Source organism: Selaginella moellendorffii, unplaced genomic scaffold (genome assembly GCF_000143415.4).
Source record: "Selaginella moellendorffii unplaced genomic scaffold, v1.0 SELMOscaffold_2, whole genome shotgun sequence".
Lineage (NCBI taxonomy): Eukaryota > Viridiplantae > Streptophyta > Lycopodiopsida > Selaginellales > Selaginellaceae > Selaginella > Selaginella moellendorffii.
In genome coordinates this window covers 3,733,261-3,752,927 of record NW_003314263.1, presented here as the reverse complement: position 1 = coordinate 3,752,927, position 19,667 = coordinate 3,733,261, and the positions used below count along the sequence as shown (strand labels likewise).

At 47.5% G+C, this 19,667-nt stretch overlaps 6 protein-coding genes, 2 long non-coding RNA genes and 1 other non-coding gene across 9 annotated transcripts in view; 6 read left to right on the top strand and 3 right to left on the bottom strand.

Annotated features, from left to right (window-relative positions):
• The first annotated feature begins 32 nt into the window (after positions 1-32).
• LOC9661585 (F-box protein At5g06550) lies at positions 33-2,039 on the top strand. The gene is made up of 6 exons (XM_024663638.1): positions 33-498; positions 567-602; positions 672-695; positions 760-1,541; positions 1,594-1,842; positions 1,896-2,039. The coding sequence occupies exons 1-5, from the start codon at positions 55-57 to the stop codon at positions 1,829-1,831; spliced, it is 1,524 nt and encodes a 507-aa protein (XP_024519406.1). The 5' UTR covers positions 33-54; the 3' UTR covers positions 1,832-1,842; positions 1,896-2,039.
• On the bottom strand, positions 1,907-3,212 carry LOC9643299 (wall-associated receptor kinase-like 14). The gene is made up of 2 exons (XM_002962642.2): positions 2,999-3,212; positions 1,907-2,939 (listed from the first exon to the last, which is right to left on the bottom strand). Exons 1-2 carry the CDS (start codon positions 3,189-3,191, stop codon positions 1,933-1,935), a joined length of 1,200 nt encoding a protein of 399 aa, XP_002962688.2. The 5' UTR covers positions 3,192-3,212; the 3' UTR covers positions 1,907-1,932.
• Positions 3,187-4,352, top strand: LOC112342226. Its single transcript, XR_002990885.1, has 3 exons — positions 3,187-3,285; positions 3,354-3,909; positions 3,967-4,352. It is a non-coding gene; the product is annotated as an uncharacterized LOC112342226 (long non-coding RNA).
• Positions 4,230-4,301, top strand: TRNAG-UCC. Its single transcript has one exon. It is a non-coding gene; the product is annotated as a tRNA-Gly (tRNA).
• Positions 4,353-4,590: 238 nt separating the features above from the next.
• On the top strand, positions 4,591-5,728 carry LOC9661584. Its single transcript, XR_002990884.1, has 2 exons — positions 4,591-5,116; positions 5,473-5,728. It is a non-coding gene; the product is annotated as an uncharacterized LOC9661584 (long non-coding RNA).
• Positions 5,639-7,118, bottom strand: LOC9643298 (uncharacterized protein MT3761). The gene is made up of 6 exons (XM_002962641.2): positions 6,947-7,118; positions 6,409-6,842; positions 6,215-6,333; positions 6,110-6,149; positions 5,905-6,049; positions 5,639-5,847 (listed from the first exon to the last, which is right to left on the bottom strand). Exons 2-6 carry the CDS (start codon positions 6,819-6,821, stop codon positions 5,743-5,745), a joined length of 822 nt encoding a protein of 273 aa, XP_002962687.1. The 5' UTR covers positions 6,822-6,842; positions 6,947-7,118; the 3' UTR covers positions 5,639-5,742.
• Positions 7,119-9,366: 2,248 nt separating this feature from the next.
• LOC9661583 lies at positions 9,367-10,814 on the top strand. The gene is made up of 4 exons (XM_002963041.2): positions 9,367-9,537; positions 9,590-9,650; positions 9,711-10,636; positions 10,686-10,814. The coding sequence occupies exons 1-4, from the start codon at positions 9,367-9,369 to the stop codon at positions 10,812-10,814; spliced, it is 1,287 nt and encodes a 428-aa protein (XP_002963087.2).
• Positions 10,815-11,929: 1,115 nt separating this feature from the next.
• On the bottom strand, positions 11,930-18,387 carry LOC9643297 (protein RST1). Its single transcript, XM_024662313.1, has 23 exons — positions 17,978-18,387; positions 17,643-17,912; positions 17,511-17,585; positions 17,228-17,462; positions 16,898-17,173; positions 16,661-16,851; positions 16,512-16,612; positions 16,266-16,341; positions 16,082-16,213; positions 15,953-16,034; positions 15,834-15,906; positions 15,614-15,779; positions 15,438-15,565; positions 15,297-15,388; positions 15,170-15,243; positions 14,918-15,106; positions 14,787-14,864; positions 14,563-14,742; positions 13,353-14,513; positions 12,679-13,293; positions 12,508-12,628; positions 12,333-12,451; positions 11,930-12,281 (listed from the first exon to the last, which is right to left on the bottom strand). Exons 1-23 carry the CDS (start codon positions 18,371-18,373, stop codon positions 11,964-11,966), a joined length of 5,148 nt encoding a protein of 1,715 aa, XP_024518081.1. The 5' UTR covers positions 18,374-18,387; the 3' UTR covers positions 11,930-11,963.
• A 324-nt stretch (positions 18,388-18,711) lies between these two features.
• LOC9643296 (catalase-3) overlaps positions 18,712-19,667 on the top strand; it is a 2,338-nt gene continuing 1,382 nt past the window's right edge. Inside the window, exons 1-4 of the mRNA XM_024688180.1 lie at positions 18,712-18,856; positions 19,039-19,135; positions 19,215-19,492; positions 19,557-19,667. Of these exons, the coding sequence (XP_024543948.1) occupies positions 18,842-18,856; positions 19,039-19,135; positions 19,215-19,492; positions 19,557-19,667 (501 nt within the window). The 5' untranslated portion in view covers positions 18,712-18,841. The remainder of the gene's footprint in view (positions 18,857-19,038; positions 19,136-19,214; positions 19,493-19,556) is intronic.

The following is a 19,667-nucleotide window of genomic DNA, read 5'->3' as shown; positions in this document are numbered from 1 at the left end:
TTGACTTTCATTGACTTTTATTCTCCCATCAACAGCCCTAGCGAGCCCTATCGCATGGAAGGCAAACGTAAGAGAGGCGGCAAGAAGAAGACGAGGAAGAAGAAGGATGCCAAGGTTCGTGTAGCAGCACCGCATTCTAGTGATGAATCGGAGGATCGCGGGGTGGAGAGCCCTGGTGTGGAATTCGGGCTCGCATTCGCATCCAGGCACTGCGCCGTCCAGCCGCTGGGGAATCTCCTCTTCACGGGCAAGCAAAATATTCGTGATCCAGGGCTTGGGAGTCTCCAGCGTCTCAGCGATGAGATCGTCAGTGATATTTTGGCGCTGCTGGATGCCAAGGATCTGGCGCGGTCGGGCGTCTCGAGCAAGGCATTCTATGTTTTCAGCCACCAGGAAGCGCTGTGGCGGAATCTGGTCCTCGCGGAGCTGAAAGGAGGATTTTTGTTCCAAGGGAGCTGGAGAAAGACTTACGTCTCAGCTCGATCGGCTTGGACAAAGGTAAGGTGTTCTTTGAGAACTTTGTTCGTGGAAGAAGGTTTTGATAGTTTTTGTTTCTTTCCATTCAGGAAGAGGATTTCTCTTCTCGATCGGCTTGTACAAAGGTAAGGTGTTCTTTGGGGCTTTGTCCTTGGAAGAAAGTTTTGATAGTTTGTGTTTCTTTTCTTTGCCAGAAAGAGGATTTCTCTCCTGTCAAGGTACTACTACTTTAAATGACTGCTTTCTTGGCATCGTTCTAAGGTTCTCGTAATGTTCTTCTAGGTGGAAGACTTCTATTCGGACTACTTGTTCCAGAGCTGGCTTTGTGCCAGTGTGGAGATCAAAGACGAGTGGATTTCCAGGGACAACATCGAGCGCAGAAGCCACCTTTCAGTCGATGACTTTGTACGCGATTTCGAGAGGCTGAACAAACCAGTTCTTCTCACCGATGCTATCAACAACTGGCCTGCGCTGAAACGATGGAACCAGGACTATTTACTCGATCTGTGTGGGGACGTAGACTTTGCTGCTGGTCCAGCTGACATGACGCTCAGCAACTATTTCGTCTATGCGAAGTCCGTGAAAGAGGAGCGACCTCTCTACTTGTTTGATCCAAAGTTCGGGGAGAAAGTTCCGCAGCTGGCTGCCGACTATGAAGTTCCTGTGTACTTCAGGGAGGACCTTTTCTCGATACTGGGGAAGGAAAGGCCCGACTATCGGTGGCTTATACTCGGGCCTGCAAGGTCTGGCTCCTCGTTTCATATTGATCCTAACAGCACTTCGGCTTGGAACGCAGTGGTCAAAGGTTCCAAGAAGTGGATCCTGTATCCTCCGGGTGCTGTTCCTCCTGGTGTTCATCCCAGCCCGGATGGAGTGGACGTAGCAACTCCGGTGTCCATCACGGAATGGTTTATGAACTTCTATCACGAGACAAAGCGGGGCAAGCATAAACCGGTGGAGTGCGTTTGCAAAGCAGGCGAAGTCGTTTTCATACCAAACGGCTGGTGGCACATTGTTATAAATCTGGAAGACTCGATCGCCATCACGCAGAACTACGTTAGCAGGTATTTCTGGTGTATTCGACGTCGCTGATGGCTAACATGTCATTTTTGCTAGGAGCAACATCCTGAATGTTCTGGATTTCCTTAACAAGCCAAATTCCCAGGATTTGGTCTCAGGAACAAAAGATCGCGTTAACTTATACGACAAGTTCAAATCCAGGTACGAGGAGCTTCATCCCGGGTCATTGGAACAACTCCGGAACGAGAAAAGAGCTCAGGAATCTCAAAAGAAGCGGTCTGTTTGGGAGAGTGTAACTTCTGGCGGTGATTTTCGATTCAATTTCGGCAGTTGAAAACAGTAGAGGTAAAAACTTTCAAAGACATTATTTTCTTGGAGTCTCAAGTTTTCTCTTGCAGTTGTCAAAGAATATTGCAAAAGTTTGTTAGAAACTTCTTACTCCATAAGGGGTTGCATTGCCTTTTTAAGCTCTTCAAGAACAAACTTCATTGTCGGCCTGCTACTTCCGTCGAACTGTAAGCACAAAGCTGCCAAGTTTGCAACTTTTGCAACGCATTCCAGCATTTCTGGAGTTCTAGCATCCAACCTCTTGTCGATCAACTCGCTGATGGCTCCTCTTTGTATGACGCTCATTGCAAATGTGGACAGGTTTTTATCTGAAGCACAGCGAGAGAAGTCTACAGGCATCTGACCTGTTATTACCTCCAAGATGACTACTCCAAAGCTGTAAACGTCGCTCTTATCTGTAAGCTGATAGCTTTGCTGGTACTGTGGATCTATGTAACCCGGTGTTCCATGCAGAGTTGTGGAAATGTGAGTGGAATCTATGGGTACCAGCTTGGAAATCCCAAAGTCCGCTACTTTGGCCGTGAGCTTTTCGTCCAACAAGATGTTCGAGGATTTGACGTCCCGGTGATATATCGGCGGAGAAGCTGCAAAGTGAAGGTACGTAAGAGCCTCCGCTGTCTCCGTCGCAATTCTTAAACGGTTTTTCCAGGATAACGTATCTCCTCGTCTGTGCAGATGCTCGTACAGTGTTCCTCTTGGCACGAACTCGTAGACCAAGAGAGGTACTTCTCTTTCTATGCAACATCCCAGCATCTTGACGAGATTTCTGTGGTTCACTTTCGAGAGGATAGTAACCTCGTTCAGAAACTGTTGAATGCGAGGGGCATTGCCGTTGTTGGCTTTCTTGATAGCCACCGTGGTGCCGTCGTCCAGTTTACCCTTGTAGACTGTGCCAAAGCTGCCAGTGCCTAACTTGAGGTCGCTTCTGAAGCACTTGGTGGCTCTCTCCATCTCTGCCCAGGTAAAGATCCTTGAGTTTTCTTTGAAACTGGCCTGAAGATGTTTCAAGTTTCTAGTGCCTGGCAGTGCGGACAATTTCGGCCGGAACTTCCAGAGGAAAAATCCAAAAACGAGAAGAGCTGGTGCGCCTATAGCTGATGATCAACGTGGAAGACACGTTTAAGAAGCAAGCTTTTCTCTTTAAGTAGCTCACCAGGAAGAAGAATAATGTATCGCTTTATCGCGCAGCCACCAGTCAAGGTACCGTTTCCTTTATACCCCGCCAAACACTTGCAACGAAATGATGTTCCTTCGTTGATACAGCGAGCGTTTGGTGCACACGATCCGGGGCTACAGTGATCAACAGCTAAAACCAAGGAAAACAACAAACTGAACTGAGTATGCATCCTCGTCAAATCTGGATAGACTTACGCAAACAGCCACTTCCATTGCGGTATCCGTCACCAGCAAATCCATCCTTGCACAAGCAGTTGTAACCCGGTACGTTGCTCGCGTTTACGCAGTTAGCGTTTGTAGAACAGAGATTTATATCATCGACCGAAGTGCAGGTGCTCCCAGGTACCTCCCACATCAACTCAACGCCATAGCTCGAGTCACTCGGCACGTAACTCTTTGGGAAGATCACGCTGGAGAAGCCGCAAGACCTTGGAGCACAGCTCGTCAAAACAACACTCCGAGCTCCAGCCGGAATCGTGGTGACGCAGCAGTCTTCAAGCGTGCAAAACGGATAGCGGGCGCTAGCGGTGCGATTGCCGGAGTTGGGACAACCGGTCTGGCACCTGGACGCAGTCGGGTAGAGATCCGTGGAGTAGTTGCCCCCGGCATTGCAACCGGTGAGGAAGAACTCGTTGTTCCCGGAGAGGAAGTATGGAGACGTTGGCTTCAAGCCCAAGCTCGCGGTGGCCTCGCTCCCGTTGCAAGACGTGGCCTTGAGGCTGGTCGCGTCGATCACCAGAGTCGTGGCAGTGACTTGGAGGACACGGAAGCTCTCGGTGTCGGTGTGGAGGAGGAGAGCGAAGTGCTCTTGGTGGTGCTGCTTGGAGCTGCTACACTCGAGCTGGAGCTGGGGGTGACCGCATCCAGGAAGCGAGCTGAGCGGCGAAGGTACGAGGATTTCTCCACATCTTTGCGAGCAGATTGATGGTGCTTTTGCTGTGGCAGTGGCGATGATGGTGATGCTCGCAACGATCAAGCAAAGTAGTGAAGGAATTATCGAGCAAAGTTGTGGACAAGGTATAGAAGAAGAAGAAGAATATTTGGGAGGAGAGCGCATTGCTTTTCTTTACCGGGAAGCTGATCAAGGCTTGTTTGGTGGTGCCTGATAAAGGCGACAGCGACAAATCCATGGCGATCGAATCAACGTTTGGTGGCGGAACTAAAAACGAAATGGAGAGAAGAGCGTGTGGTTTGTGTTAGACAGAGTTGCGTTAGTAGTCCAACGGTCAGGATAATTGCCTTCCAAGCAATAGACCCGGGTTCGACTCCCGGCTAACGCATGCCTCTTTTCTCTTCTTTTTATATCTAAAAAGTGCCTATTCATTGCGTTATTCTGTTTTTTTGTAACTTCTACTTTTTAAAACTAACTAGCCAATTTTACATTTTAATATTTTCAAAACGTGCGGTTGCTACGATCCTTTATCACATTGTAGAACTATGATTATATCATTAGAATTTACTTTGCTGGTAACGTAAAACACGGTACTTTTGAACCTTTTGGCCTTTTTAAAATTAATTTTCGAGGGGAATCGAGCCCAGCATATACCAGGAACGAATATCCTATGCAAATACCATTAGGGCTCCAGGGGATAGGGATTATAGGTCGCGGGGCTTCGATCGATCGATCTCTCCCAGGCAGGAATCCTCAAGCTCCAAGAAGCCATCCAATCCGCCACGACGGCGACGACGGCGGCCTCCTCCTCGCTCGCTCGCCGCCTGAGCAGCAGCAGCAGCGTCCTCGCGCGTGGCGGCATGGCGGCGCGGCAATGGCTGCGCCAGATGTCCTCGATGAAGGTAAAGGACGTGCCCGGCTATGTCAAGGAGAATGTGACGCCCGCCAACATCAAAAAGGCGTCGCGCACGCTCATGGACGAGTACTACGACAAGTACATCCAGACGAGCAGCTTCACGCCCGTCTATCACTTCCTCATCGGCGGCACCATCTTTGCCTACATTGTTGCCTATCCCACTGAGATTCGCCACTACCAGCATGAAGAGGAGGAGCGCCTTCGCAAGCTCCGGGAGGGCGGTGGCGGTGGCAGCAAAGGCGGCCATTGATCTTCTAGCTCCTCCTCGATTCATCCAGTTCGCCCTGGTGAGTTCTTTTCTCTTCTCTTGGCAGAGTTCCCTCTTCACGAGTTCCTCCAGCCCTTGGTTCTTTGCTTTCTTTGCTTCTCATTCGTCTACTCAATCGCCATCTTCGTCAATAGAGCTCCAGTTTCCTAGTTGATAGTTCTTTTGTTTTCTTTATCTCCATCGCCATCTTCATCTTGTGGAGTTTTCTCTTCACGACTGTTCGCCTTTTTCTTCTCAATCGCCATCTTTTTTAAAGCTCGACTTTTCTAGCTCGATTTCTCGAAGTCACTCCTTTCTTTCCGGTTCTATATCCTGAATGCTTCTCTTCCAAATGTCTTTCTTTGCTCATTGTCACTGACTAGAGTTGTCTTACAGATTGTGCTGAAAAAAACACCCAAAAAAATGAAACAAGGAAGCAGCAGCTCTGAGGAAGGAAAGGACCTGGCCGTCTCTTTTTCTAGGAACACTGTCATAAAACTCTTGCGTACGCTGGTGTGTGTGAGGTACCTGTCTCCTTTTTCTCTTCGCGAGGGAGGATATCTTTTTGGACCTTCCAGGAACTTTATTCTTGTCTTTGAGAAACTCTGTTGTCTCTCACTTTTGTCATGAAATAACGGTGTTTCTAGGCGCCTTTTGTTTCCTCTGCTACAACTTTGCTGGAGCCAACATCCACTGCATCACGGGCCAGCCTCGTCTCAGCGCGATCGCTCTGAGACGAGCGTCGGGATTGACGACGTAAGCTCTTCCGACCTGCGAGAAAAAGCGGTGCGTAAGTAGGAAGCGAGAGTGTGTGTTTTTTCATCTCACGATTTCTAGCATGGGGAGATCGGCTATGCTGTCGCCAAAGCCGAGGCAATTGCTCAGTGACATCCCGTGCTCCCGCGCGAAGTCTTGGACCCTGAGAGCTTTCTCGTCATTGCTTGCGTACATTCCCTTTAGCTTCCCGGTCAGCCTGTCAATCACAATCTTAGAGGCTTTGCTTGATCGCAGGAAAAAAAAAGAAGTGACCAACCTGCCATTCTCTTCGATTATCTCCGCTGCGTAAACATGGTCTGGAAGAAAAGAAAGAACAAAGGTCTGTGATTAGAGGGAGCCAAGCAACTCAAACCATCCATACCTGCGTCGAGATCTTCCGCTAGAGGAGCCACCAAAAAATCCAACGAGCCAGTCACGAGAACGATCTTAAATCCCTCGGCCTTCAACCTCTTGATGATCGCGGCCGCGTCCTTGAAAATCCTGCAAACCAAAGGAAACAAACTTCTCGTGAACTTCCAACTTCCGTGATCAAACCAAAGAACTTTCCACTCTTACCTGGGCTTGTAGTACTTGGTGTAGATGATCTTGGCGAGCGCGGCCTTGGATTCCACAGTCCTGCCCCTGTAACTCATGTAGAAGATCCGGTTAAACGTGGGCCTGTGGAACCAGTCGACGATGAGGTAGAGAACGCAGGTAAGAATGAAGTAAGGCACCCAAACAAGCCTCACCCACACGGCCAGCTCCTCCACACGGGCGCTAAAATACGCCAACACCACATTCGTCTTGCAAACCGTGCCATCTACGTCGAAGAACGCGGCCTTGCTCTCCACCGAGCTCAATCCACTGGTGTCGATGAAGGCATTGGCATCCGGCGATGGGAGATCCTCCGCGGCGGTGCTACCAGTGGATTCGGTGTAGGTGTTGGTCTTCCTCTCGATGAGATTGGGCCTGGATCTTGGAAAATACATCCCGGCGCCTGCAAATCGGGGCTAGCGGAGACGAGGAATCAGCGCGGAGAGGAAAAGAAGAGGAATTTTGTGACCCCAGGCCACGGATTGGAGCAATGCGGCAAGAGGAGAATCGAGAGATTTACCTTGGAGAAGAAATGTGACCCTGCGATGGATCGATTCGCATCCGCCGGCTGCTAGATTCGCTGCGCTGTAGAGCGGCCGGATTGGGATCATCGGCGCGCAGCGAGCAAGCGTCGCTGGTTCATCCGATCAAACAGTGTCCGATAAACCCTAGGTAGCTCCAAAATGGGCAAAAGAAAATTAAGTTTTGGTCTTTTAGGGTTCTTGGGGTCGAGTTTTAGGGCCTCTTGGGCTCGACTTTTAGGGTTCTTGCGCGCGAGCGATGGCGCCGGGCGCTGGATCAGCGGCCGCGAGAAGGATTTTGGCGCGGGGCATGGCGACGGTGACGGAGGAGGTGAAGCTGAGCAAGAGTAAGTCTGGGGAGTTTAATCTGGTGACGTTTATGGAGACGAGCAACATACGCACAGTCATGCATCTGGTGCCGTTTGTGGGCGCCGTGGCTTTTGTCACGGCGGAGGCGCTGGATTTCTACAGCCAGTGGAGTGCGATCCAGCAGCCCAGCAGACACTAGATCTCCTCTCCTTCTCCTCTCTTTCTTCTTGAAATAAAATGCCCCAATTCCCATCCAAAGCTTCTTGGCATGGCCATCTTTCTTCACAATGAGACCTCTCTTTTGTGTCTCACACTTTGTTTCAGTGAAGAGATTACATTCTTGTTCCATTGACTATGTTGACTTTTTATTGACTTTCTTTGACACAGTTCAAAAGTAGAGCAAATTCAATGCGTAGACAGAGGGATTCATCCAGTGTTGCGGAGGCCGTGCACAAGAAATGGCTTGAAATGATCAAAAGCACAACTGTAGGTGATATTAGCGACTGGATTCAAGGAACGAGAAGCTGCTGGAACCAGAAGTGGGAGTCTACTTAAAACATGTACTGCCGGAAGAGGGGGAACTGTAGGTGCTTTTTGTTTTTGATGGGTCGCAGTCTCTTATAGATACTAGTGTGGAGATAGTGAGCAACATGCAACCAAGGCAGATGGGATGATTCTTCTCGGAAGGCCAGCATCTTGGGATCAATGTTGCAAAGACCCATATACCAGGTGGTGAACATGGACCTTGTTCCTCGGACTACGGATCTCTCTCCAGCTGCGTTGTTCCTTATGGAGTAGCCGCCTCGACAACGATCCAGACGTGTGGAGTGTGTGAGAGGTATTTTCTCCAAGTCAGTTCCTTCTGGTTTCAATTCGGTATGTCATGCTGAAAACACCATAATGCAATTGAAGAATGCGTAGCGATTTGATCAAAGAAACTCTGTGTCAGGACACTGAATGAATAACCATGCTTAAAGGAAAGAAACTTATCTCAATCACAGTGGACATTCCTGTGAATCACGTTTCCCAGAAATGCTGTGCTCCCAACGCAGTATATAAGGGGGAACTAGGGTAGAAATGGGGACTTTTCCCCCTTTTCCTTTTTGTACACTCTTGACGCATCTTTCCAGGGAGCCACCGGTTGACAAGGCTTGAATCCGCTAGCACAGCTTTATGCTGGTGAAGCAGAGAGAGTTGACACCCCAAATTTTGGCACCCGCATTCATGAGAGGCTGCGCTATAATGTACAAAGTTGACAACACCGGTTACGAAATTGCTATTTCGGTCTGGACTTCCCAGGGCATGACTATAGTGCTAGTTTTCGGTCAAGAACAGTAAACAGGGTGGGTGGCTCAAGAAAGCTTCTACCACCGCGTTAAGCCGCGTTAAGGCCGAAGCTTATTAAAGTCACAGGCATCCTAAACAAAGTAGTGACGATTCTCACCAATGTCCGAAAACCATGAACAGCCTAAGTTTTGAAGAAGGAAGAGCTGCCTTATTACTGGCAGGATGGCGAGAATGTTGTGCAGATAACAGTTTATGGTCTCCAAAACAACTTTTATTTTCTCAGTGCTGAGACTAAGGGACTTCTACCTGAACTTTCAATCGGAGTCCCGGATATGGAAGTGGAAGCTGGAAATCAATCAGCCAAAGCAACAGAATGGCTCCATTTGCTGTTTCCTGACAGCTATAACCTTCCAATTCCAAACGTTTGTGACATCGGTAGACTCTGAAGTTAATACTTACAACTGTTTCCAAGGCTGTATAGCACAAGCCAAACTATCAGAGGAAGAACAGGAAGGAGCGTATTGCTGCAGCCTATCGAAATGGATTTGGCGAGAGTTTCGAACAATTTCATGGACGTCTGCTGATTGCCAGCATATGTATGAGGAGGAAAAAGAAAGTCTATGCTTCTCCATCGGATGCTAGAACATCATCAGTAAGTGTAGACACTTTAGGGTTAGGTAAGGCCTATGTCATTTTACTTTGCCGCGAGAGGTTAGCAGCTTAACCGGGGTTCACATCACAGCCGTCAGATCGGCAGAGCCGGCGGCAATGATGTTGCCAGGTAGGCGCACAAAAATCTCTTTTCACCGACCGACATGGTACCATGGGAATAGGGTATATTTTCTCGAAGCCGTCGTGTGGAGCACGCCACGTGTTACGTGTATATAAACGTGCTGAGGTTAGGGTTCAAACAAAGAGGATGAAGCTGGTACCTTTCTCGTGTGGAGGTAAGGCGCAGAATGTGTCTGCTGATCCGGTTAAACTGGTCTACAAGGTATCCTCATTCGATTATGTCCTATGTTTACGGGATTTATCTCTGATGTTAGGGACAAGTGCTTGAGCTGCCAATTTCTTCCGATTTGCCCTACCCCAAAGTTGAGTTCAAAGGTACTTCTTTTCAGTATTTGATTGGTACTATTGAGCTAGTAACAACATGAGGTCTGTTAGATGGCGGGAGAGCCTGGTGCTTAAGCCCTGAAGACGTTCTCACCAATTTCCAGCTTGAGAATTTTGGGATCGTACAGAAGGCAGGGCATATCCTGAAACCGGACTCAGTGCTGCAGGCAAAGCTGGAACAAGTTAGGATTTACGGGGCGGGTGACTTCACAAGGGAGAATTATAAAGCCGGCCAAACCAGCAACGAAGCAGAGCAGGACGAAGAAGAAGAAAAGGAAAGCTTCGATTTGGAGCCAGATGAGGAAAGTTCAAATCAACAAGTCGGGAAATTGGAGGTGATACTTCCTGGGACATACACTGGAGGTGAAGTTGTGATCACCTCTTGTCAAGGGAAGAAGCATGTGTCGGCGGCCACAAATGAAAGTACGACGTTCAGGTGGGTGGGTTTTACAACCGATGCCGCCTCTGTTGAGGTGAGAGAGGTGAAGTCAGGTTATAGAGTTTCACTCATCTACAAGCTCTACAAGGCAACTTGGGAGGCAGAGGTGGACTCTTTCCCACAGGGTATCTTGAAATCGATCCAAGAGGCTGCTGCTAATTTGAAGGACAAGGAGAAATTGGTATATGCATGTGTCCATGACTATCTATGCACACACCAGCATGTTCTGAAAGATGAGTATGAGGATGTGACCTACGATGATGTTGTTCCGTTGCTAAAAGGTTCAGATTCCAGCGTTTACCATGCAATGAAGGATGCAGGCCTTCAAGTTAAGCTGTGTGGCCTTGCCGAATTCGGGTCAGAGACTTCAGACAAGATACGCTATGGGTTACATAATGGTTTTCCTGGCCTCCAGATGATACAAGAGCACTTTGATTTTAATTATGAGGACAGAGGCATTTCTGAGTATGCAGGGGAAGAGTGTCGAGCTGTGGTACCGCGGTTCCTTCATAAGGATGAGTCGAGAGGGATCTACACGGTAAATGAATCGATCAAAGCTGGTATAGTTTAACATATTGATTTTGCAGGATGGTTGGGGAGCTTTTGAAATGGTGGATCATAAACGAGGGTATATGAACTATGTGAAGAAACGAATGGTCTTAACTGGGGAGGAAAGCTCAAGGGATGATGCAGCAAAAAAGGCCAAAATGAGCTAGACACTTGGCCGCCAGCTACCTGGTGAACACACAAGTTTTCTTGCCTGTGGAATTTATGTTTCCTTGTAGAATAGGAGGTTAGTTGCTACTTTGGAGATGATAGTTGTGCCTTCATATATGAGTCTACATCTTCCTGTCACAAGCTCTGATTTTAACAACTCACGATTTGACTGTCTACTTGGTTACTTTGCAAATTCACACAGCACTTGCGTGCTGTTCTTTCGCAGGCTGTGGTTAAGTTTGCACGTTGGTATCAGACCACAACTCAAATCCGTGCAAGATGGTCAATCCTATGTTGAGAAAAGCAGAAGCTCATGAAAAGAGAGGAGGCTTGGCAGAAACACCGAGAGAGGGTACCTATAATCCATGGTGAATGTGTCCTTGCCAATCTTCCCGTCCGGATCGCTCGGCTGCTAGAAGGTCTTCACCGATGCCGGTCGTGCCATCGCAGCGGCACCAGAAGTTAAGTTTGTCGTGCTGGTCCTTTCATACCCGAATATTATAATTAGTTGCTCAAGTGAAAACCTCTAAATGAAACCTGACCTTTTGGATCTGCTGCTTGTTAGGAAATCTGGCTCTCGCACTGAGCACAAGTTGTTTGCATTTCAGTTTCTCAAAACACACAATATTTCTCTATATATTTCAAAGTACTAGTATCATAATGCAGCTCTGTAAATACCTAATAGATGATCCTTATACATAACAACGAAGTTTCACATGACTAGAAGGCCGTACTTTGTTCACTGCGAGCGCTACCTCTATGGTGGAATCTCCGCAGCAGGATGATTTCCTGACGCTGAGATCAGGGATGTCCGGGCATTGGTCTGCCATTGGCAGATTATTGTCCGCACGCTGATATTATTACCAAAAACAAAATGTTAGCATCCAATGTACCTTGTTCAATTCCTGAAATAACAGTAACGGGAGGAGTCCAGTGTGATTCTGCTGTTGATCACCTGACTTCTTGATGACACCCTTTAGTCCATGACGGAGGAAAGCATAGGCGGGCATAAATTTGAACTTTCAAATGAAAGATGATACTAAAGATTCTTTTGCTATATTAATAGTAAAATGGTTTGATATTTTTAATTTACCAAATAATTTTTAAAGGAAACTTTTAAAGAAATAAACATTTTTTATTAACAAAATCTAGTTAGTTGACATTCTCACTTTTGCAAGCAAGTCAGGAGTGGCATGCTCCCTAATTGAGATGGCTGCACTTTCCACTGCTCCAATTAGCTCCTCTCCCACATTTCCTTCTTCCATGCTTCCACCCAGCTTGGCTACTCGTTCCATCACAGAGAAGAGTCTACTTGCCACAACTCGCGCGCTTTGATTCCATTTCTTCTCTGCCAAAAGCTTCTGCAAGCTATGAGGAAGCTGACGGACTATCTGTGGCTCGCTCAGAGTGAAGAGGTACGAGTCGGGGCTCCATATGCTCGTAAGCAATGCCATGAACGAAATGGCCTTCACAAACAGATCCCGAGTGAGTTCTTGCCCATGTAGAGAATGCCTTACCGTTGAGGGAAACTTTGATACGTAAGCTGTGTCGATTGTATCCAGTAACCACTCATGCTTATCTTCAAACTGGGCGTCCTTTAGAGCCAATGCACATTCGGTCATCAGCATCCAGTGTCCTGCAAAAGAAACGAGCTGAAGAGAAAGGACTGGAAAAATGCCAGTGAGGAGGAACCTGTTATCTGCCTGTCTAGCAGTCGAGAACGCACGACTTTCAGTGACGACAGTGGGAGAACTTTCATAGCGGCCAGCCGAGACCTTGCAAACGCAACCTTTCCAAAGCTTTCGTCCTGGATCTGCAAGCCAAACCTTCTATTATGTACTTCTGTAAGCGTATGTAGCTTACCTTGAAAACGTCTAGCAACCAGCTCGTCCTTGCGTGTTTCAGGCATTCCAGAGCTACTGACCACTCCATTGTATCTCTTTCGGTCTCTTCCGTGTCGTTGTGATCGATAAAACGTGCTGGAGACATGGATATTAGCTGTCTCATGCAGCTCTCGATGTGTACGAGAAGATCTCTTGTATCTGTGGCCCAGAACTTAGCAAGTCCCTTCCAGCATTCGACTCTGCATTCGCGAGCGTCGGTCTGGAGTTTGCCAAGTACTTGTATAACGTCGACTAGAAGTTTCTCCATGCGGGCTAGCGAGAAGATTTTGTGGAGGTCACCGAGACGGCTCAGCACGACTGTCCGCAAACTTGTTTCGATAGTGACCAGCTTCGAGCCTTCACATACCTCGTCCAGAACACTTGCTAGAGGAGGAACTTTGTCGGCATGACGAAAAGAGAAGATCAAGCACCGGTTTCTAACGTCTCCATGATCGGGACCTGACGATGGCTGCAGAAACCACTCCTTGTGCTGCATGATTCGACGTATCAGACCTCCCCAGTCGAGCATAGGGAGTCTCGGAGCCTCTTCTAAGCATCGCATCACACTGATGACCTCATCACATGGAATACCGACCTGAACCAAAGAAAACATACGAAGATAAGCATCATAGCAGCTAAAGTCACATTCTTTACCTTCGTCAATCCAATGCTGGACAGCCACTCGCTCAGCAAACGCAAGGTGCTGTGCGCTGGAAGACTTGACAAGCTAACCGGCTGATAGCTCCAACGAACTGTTGCTCTAGTGGGCCGCTCACTACCTTCTGCTGACACCCGCCCTTGGCTCACACGTAGCCATGCAGTGTGCATAATAGCAAGGCACCACCTTGCGTAGCCTCTCAACCGGCCACCTTCGCTTGAATGAGAGATGCGAACTATTTGTTGTAACATTGTTCTCAGCGTCCCCCCGTGAGCACTGCTGAACATAAGAGGAGTTGTCACCTTGTTTCCAGCTTGTAAAGAAGAGACTACGTGTTGCTCGGCTCCTTGAGGTTCGAACTCTGAGGCAACACCAGCTCCAAGAGCGTTTGCCAGCCCGAGCATTGCTCCGAGACAGTAATGCGCATCTTCCACCTGCGTGTAGCCTCTGTGAAGAGTTTCCAGCAAGTCTCTCACTGTTTCCTGAGCCAGCGGATGTGCTCCTGTCTGAAGAACCTTTGCCACAAGGCCTCCATAACCGATGCAGCTAGCCTTGAAAACATGCGCAAGCCAAGGCTGTGAGCTCCGCTTTGACTGAGGCAAGTCGACGATCTGCCGCACGAAACTACCGAGTCGGCTCAATAGTGACTCTATCTCCGCCAACTCTAGTAGCTCAAGCCTGTCTGATGCTTCCACGCACGTCGGGAGCACCAAAGAAGCGCCTGTTGCAAGACACATCGTTCCGACTTCGTCAATAGAGTCTGGTATCCAAGAGAACACTGCTTGAGTGATACGTTTTACCAGCGTTGTCTTTCCTGCTTTGCCGAGGGGCGTCACCGACTTTCCCAAGGCCCATACCAGACCCACTATAGCCCAAAGGTCATCCTCCTCATTCCTTGAATCTTTCACGTTCGTTTCCTGAGTGAACACCTCTGTTGTAAAAAAGCTGTCTTGAGATAGTGCCAACATTGTCGAGAAAATCTGGGGACAGCGGAGAGCAAGCAGCTTCAAAACACAGTGTACAATGTCGGACAGCAACGCGCATTCTTTCGAGCTGCCCATGCTGGAAAATTCTGACAAGAACAGGCTTTGGCAAGCGATCCCGAGCCCCGTAGCAGCTGACCCGACGACAAATGCGTTGTCGGCCTCGGTTGCAGACTGAATAAATAGTTAAGTTAGAAATGAAATCCAAAATCATGTAGCTCACCTGTATCAGCAAGCGCACTGCATTAGCTTTAACATCCCAGTCTGTGGGATGCAAGGAAGTTGTTAGCACTCCGAGGGACACGGCTGCCGAGCATTGCGCAGATTGATGCTCCAAAGAAGATATTCTTGACTCAAGATATCTTGCAACAGAACTTGATGCCAAACTAGGTTGGCGTAACGACTGCATAACCTCAAGTTAGATAGGCTATGGCCACTCATACGTACCCGGGAAAATGCTGCCAAAGCAAGAGTTGAGTTTTCAGAAACTCGTGGGATCCCTTCCTCAGAAGCATCAATACAGGCCTGCTGCAAAATAAGTAAACACAACAGAAATTCGCACGCCAAAACTATTTTACCTTGACTATATGTTCACACGCTACTTCAGCGTTTCCATGGAGTTGACAGCCGAGTTTTAGCCACTGATGCATGAAGCAGGACCAAGAGAACAGCGAAATTAACACCATGATCAAATCTCCGGAAACATTTAAGGTTTTTGCGACTTCGAAGAATACGCTCTTGAGGCCTTCCTCTTCGACCCTCAAAGCCTGCAGATGCAGATGATTGTTGTAAGCTCTCCAAATAAATATAAAAAGCAGCTATATACTTACCGATTTCTTCGCCGTTGCTAAACTCCCTCGGCTTGCATTCCAAAAAAATAAGAGCGAGCCTGGATAGTCGTTTTCTGCAGCATACAAGAAAAATTTAATACAACGCAAGAGCAACCCATTGTCTTACGAGTCGAGCTGGTAAATGTACGAGGAATGCTTTCTAGCATCTTTTCAAGCTTCGACATGATAACCTTCTCAGTAGTAGCTCTTTGCCGCGTGCTACATGCAAATAGACGTTACGAAAAAGATTGTAAATGAAAGCACGCACTTATGCTCGTAGTCAAGAAACTTGGCAACAAGTCTCTCGCATTGGTATTTAGCGGCAGTACTGGCCCCGCGTAGAAGTATATCCACATGCTTCCCTTCATTTACCATAGTCTCTTTGAGTAGCTCCACCTACTTATTCACACAATTCAATTTGCTTAGAAATGCGTGTATGCATACCTCGTATTCACAAAGCGATTCTACAGCTGCTGATCTCGTTCGATACCACTCTTCAGATGGCTGCTTGTCACATGAAGAAAATTCCCAGAGCGCATTCAATACTGCATGGGCATCTTCAGCATTCAGATTGGCATCGAGAGCTCCATGCTTAAGCAACATGCAAAAACTACCAGCTTGAACTTTAGTATTTAGCTCGAGTTCCTCTGAAGAAATAACGTACCTTTCAGAAATCGAAGGGCTTACCGGAAGAGGTGAAAATAATTTCGCAATCACCTTCCAAGCCGTGTAAAAATCTAAATAATAAAAACTGAGTTCCAGAAAAAGATTTTGTCCGCTTACCGATAGCATCGTGGCCACAGAGAAACGAGAGACTCTGCAATCCCAGCGCCTTGACAACAGGTGACCTGCACTCTACGCAAGCCTAATTGAAAGGTATCAACAACTGGAACACTTCAAGCTCTTCTTTACCTGTACTGATAAAATAAGCTCTATACCCACATCGGGATCATGACCACACAGATCCCTCAGTGATGTCGCTCTGCTCAGTAGTACATCTGTTTCCTCTTTGGCTTGAGAAAACCATGACGGTACTAATGTTTTCTAACGGATAAGGACACTAAATCATAAGATGTTTTGCTACAGAACAATTTACCTGTAAGAAGGAATATGCACGATCCGTATGTTGCCAGATCTTATAGATCAATCGGATAGATGTTGCTTGAATACGCCTGCGAAAGAAGGAAAAAAAGAGTTGTTTGTTAAAATTTTAAAACAAGAAAAGATGACAATGCATGCTGGCAATTCTAAATCACTCATAAAGCCAGTAGTCTTGTATAGAAGTATTAAAATAGAAATGCATTAGGGAGAACGTACGCAATGAAGACACATTTTTACGCACAAATTTTCCTTATAGTCCACCATATGCTGAAGCAAATGCATGCTCAATGGCACGGTGGTTGGATGACCACATATATCCGGAAGAGCGTTCAAAAAAGCTATCTAGAAAGGTAAACAGTAAGTTCTGAAAAGCGATATCGTTTATCTTACCACCACATTTGTGTTCACGTCATGTCGTTGGTGATACTTCAAAGAGAACAGAAAGACGGGAAACAATGATATTCCCCATACAGCGTGATGTTGTCCTAATAAAGCCAACATATTGATGGCAAAACCAGAGATCTTTGACGAAGGGTGAAATGTCAGGGCAGTCGTCAAGATGGCGAGTAGCATGGGAAAATCTGAAGAAATAAGTCAGTAGTAATAAGCTATAAACAACACATTTACCAGAATCACTCAGATGAGTCGTGAGCGTCTTAAACCACGCTTCAACGTCAGCTTCCTTTGTCCACAGGGAGCATAACAGCTCATAGGCCAGTCCTCCCAGCTGCATGCTCTCACTCTTACCAGCTTTTACGTTCAGCAAACTTCCATCACTTAAGAGACGATCGATCTTCTTAAGCAGCGAGGTAGCTGCTTGTTTCAAAAGGCTAGATGGCGAGGTTAATATGTGCAACGTCGGAAATATCCAGAATAACAACGACTGTAAAGTGAAGTTGGAATCTGAAAGTATCGCGCACAGTCAGAGTTATTTTAGAAAAGATAGAAACAGAGAACCTTTTTCGAGCCAAGTCTGTGCAAGAGCAAGTATCGAAAGTTGTTCTTGCTCTAATTCTGATATAGCCAGAAGGTAAGCCAAGGACGCCAAGTAGACATCCAGCCTCTGAGGTTTGCTCGGAAGAAGACTTATCCTTCGCACAAGGCAGACAAATGGCAGAGACGGCAGGGAATGTGTTTTGCTCTCATGCCATAGCCCGAACAAAAGCTCCAGTATTGGACTGGTAAAATCCTCCTAAACATCATCATGTAACGTCACCACAGAAATGAAACGCACATATACCATTTCGGAGAAATGCGAGCTTTCCTCGAGCAAATCCATGAGTTCTTGAATCCCCTCGCATAGAAATTCTATATCCTGAAGCGTCCACATTAGTGATACAAACTTTGTAAAATACAATGAAAGGATACTTGCCTGGGGAGTCTCAAGGAAACGAGACTGGGCATACTGAATCAGTAGCTTCATCAATCCAGGAGCCAAACAGGGACGGGAGATGGCAATCGCACAGAGATTCGAGTGAAGCCCTCGAGCAAAACTGCTCCTCATTCGCGACGGATCGAGAAAAACACGCGTGAGAAACGGCTGGATGAACTGCATGGCACGTTGATGATCACTCGCGTGCAGTAGAACGAGACGAACTTGCTGGATGATCGACGAGGATGTTTCTTCACGAGATTGTAGAGCCTAGCTTCCAACAGATAAATAAATTATCACAACGAAGGAGATGGAAAAACAAGAAAACTGAGTACCTTGAGAAGAGGATGAACTGTGATCGAATTGTCATGGCCAGCAACATGGAGCCGGCAAAGGAATCCAATCCCGCAAACCAAAACATGTAGCGAGATGGACGACGTCACTGAATCCAGCGACGCTTGCAAGATCATCACCGCCTGGCCGAGCGAAATCCCACCCGATTTCGCAATCTTACACAGCTCCCGGACGCTCTGATCGACAATGCAGGGGTTCTGCGACGCGAGACATCGCACCAGCGCTTCCTTGCCGGATCCCGCTTGCGACATCATCAATGCCGCATCTGGCGCCGCTGCAAAGCGCTGGAATATTGAGCTCACCGCAACGCGCTGGAGGAGAGGATGGGGCGCCTGGAGCTTGTCCCAGAGGATCGCGAACGGATCCTTGGCCTCCATCGCTAATAGCTTCGGTCGAGCCCTAAATCCCCAGCATATTCTTTAATATTCTTATTCTTCGAATACTCGCATTTAGCCAGATTTAGCAACTCTTCGGCGCCATTCCCCAAAGAGAAAGAAAAATAAAAAAATTTCTCTCTCGCTCTAATCTCAATAATTCGTGTGGCGGCCACAGTCTCGCCATACACAACATAGCACGTGTACACCAGTCATACGTGGCCACAACGGCCTTTGAGGAGCACTTCTACCCGTCCGATTGCAATCCAACGGCCAAGAATCTCTATTTACTACGATGCTTATCTTTCCAAATCATCCACCCTTGGATCTAAGGCGCATCGACGGTCACTCTTTTTGGAAATATTCCTGGGTATATCCCTCGAGCCTTGGTTCATATCGCGAGAGGGCAAGGCGGTGAGGGCGCCGTGCCCAAAATCGTGTGCTAGCTTGGCGCGCGATTTCTTCCGCTCGATGGATCCCTATAAGGTTTGATTCTCACCTTTTGTGCCGTAGCAGCTAGCGTAGAGTAGCTTATTGATTCTTTGCGCATTGCGGTGCCGGATCAATCTAGAGCAGTTTCTTCGCAATCGTGGTCTAGGCCTCGCCATTTCTTGATCTTCTTGCTCGATTTCTTCACGATTTGACAAAATTTCCTTGGATTTCTCCAGTATCGCCCTTCCAGCGCCTATAATTCGGCCCATTTCACCACGAACACTGGCGCTCCTGTGTGGAACAACAATGCGTCGCTCACCGTGGGCTCTCGAGGTACACAATTTCTTTCTATCCATAGCCCAAAATACTTACTTCATTGTATCTTTATTTTTTGTTTTTTTTTTCTTGCCAGGTCCTATCCTTCTCGAGGATTATCATCTGGTCGAGAAGCTGGCCCAGTTTGATCGTGAAAGAATTCCCGAGCGTGTCGTGCATGCACGAGGAGCGAGTGCCAAGGGATTTTTCGAGGTGACCCACGACGTATCCCACCTCACTTGTGCCGATTTCCTGAGAGCTCCCGGAGTGCAAACTCCCGTTATCGTGCGGTTCTCTACTGTCATTCACGAGCGTGGCAGCCCAGAAACTCTTCGAGATCCTCGAGGCTTTGCGGTCAAGTTCTACACTCGAGAGGTTTGTAGTCTTTTTGTTTTGCTTTCTTTCGTTTTTCTCAAAGAATGTTGTGTTGTGGATGCAGGGAAACTTTGATATGGTTGGAAACAATTTTCCCGTGTTCTTCGTCCGGGATGGAATGAAGTTCCCTGACATGGTCCATGCGCTGAAGCCCAACCCAAGGACTCATATCCAG

What these genes read in the sequence shown, in the direction of transcription:
- LOC9661585 (XM_024663638.1), top strand. Translation starts at nt 55, where the DNA reads ATGGAAGGCAAACGTAAGAGAGGCGGCAAGAAGAAGACGAGGAAGAAG. An exon ending in AGGATTTCTCTCCTGTCAAG is followed by an intron (nt 696 to 759) that starts GTACTACTACTT and finishes ATGTTCTTCTAG; the next exon opens with GTGGAAGACTTCTATTCGGA. An exon ending in ACGCAGAACTACGTTAGCAG is followed by an intron (nt 1,542 to 1,593) that starts GTATTTCTGGTG and finishes CATTTTTGCTAG; the next exon opens with GAGCAACATCCTGAATGTTC.
- LOC9643299 (XM_002962642.2), bottom strand. Translation starts at nt 3,191, where the DNA reads ATGCATACTCAGTTCAGTTTGTTGTTTTCCTTGGTTTTAGCTGTTGAT. An exon ending in ATACATTATTCTTCTTCCTG is followed by an intron (nt 2,940 to 2,998) that starts GTGAGCTACTTA and finishes GTTGATCATCAG; the next exon opens with CTATAGGCGCACCAGCTCTT.
- LOC9643298 (XM_002962641.2), bottom strand. Translation starts at nt 6,821, where the DNA reads ATGTATTTTCCAAGATCCAGGCCCAATCTCATCGAGAGGAAGACCAAC. An exon ending in AGCGGAAGATCTCGACGCAG is followed by an intron (nt 6,150 to 6,214) that starts GTATGGATGGTT and finishes CTTTTCTTCCAG; the next exon opens with ACCATGTTTACGCAGCGGAG. An exon ending in ATCTCCCCATGCTAGAAATC is followed by an intron (nt 5,848 to 5,904) that starts GTGAGATGAAAA and finishes TTTTTCTCGCAG; the next exon opens with GTCGGAAGAGCTTACGTCGT.
- LOC9661583 (XM_002963041.2), top strand. Translation starts at nt 9,367, where the DNA reads ATGGGAATAGGGTATATTTTCTCGAAGCCGTCGTGTGGAGCACGCCAC. An exon ending in CGGTTAAACTGGTCTACAAG is followed by an intron (nt 9,538 to 9,589) that starts GTATCCTCATTC and finishes CTCTGATGTTAG; the next exon opens with GGACAAGTGCTTGAGCTGCC. An exon ending in AGTCGAGAGGGATCTACACG is followed by an intron (nt 10,637 to 10,685) that starts GTAAATGAATCG and finishes TTGATTTTGCAG; the next exon opens with GATGGTTGGGGAGCTTTTGA.
- LOC9643297 (XM_024662313.1), bottom strand. Translation starts at nt 18,373, where the DNA reads ATGGAGGCCAAGGATCCGTTCGCGATCCTCTGGGACAAGCTCCAGGCG. An exon ending in AGCCCTTCGATTTCTGAAAG is followed by an intron (nt 15,780 to 15,833) that starts GTACGTTATTTC and finishes TCAAGCTGGTAG; the next exon opens with TTTTTGCATGTTGCTTAAGC. An exon ending in GGTTGCTAGACGTTTTCAAG is followed by an intron (nt 12,629 to 12,678) that starts GTAAGCTACATA and finishes TTTGGCTTGCAG; the next exon opens with ATCCAGGACGAAAGCTTTGG.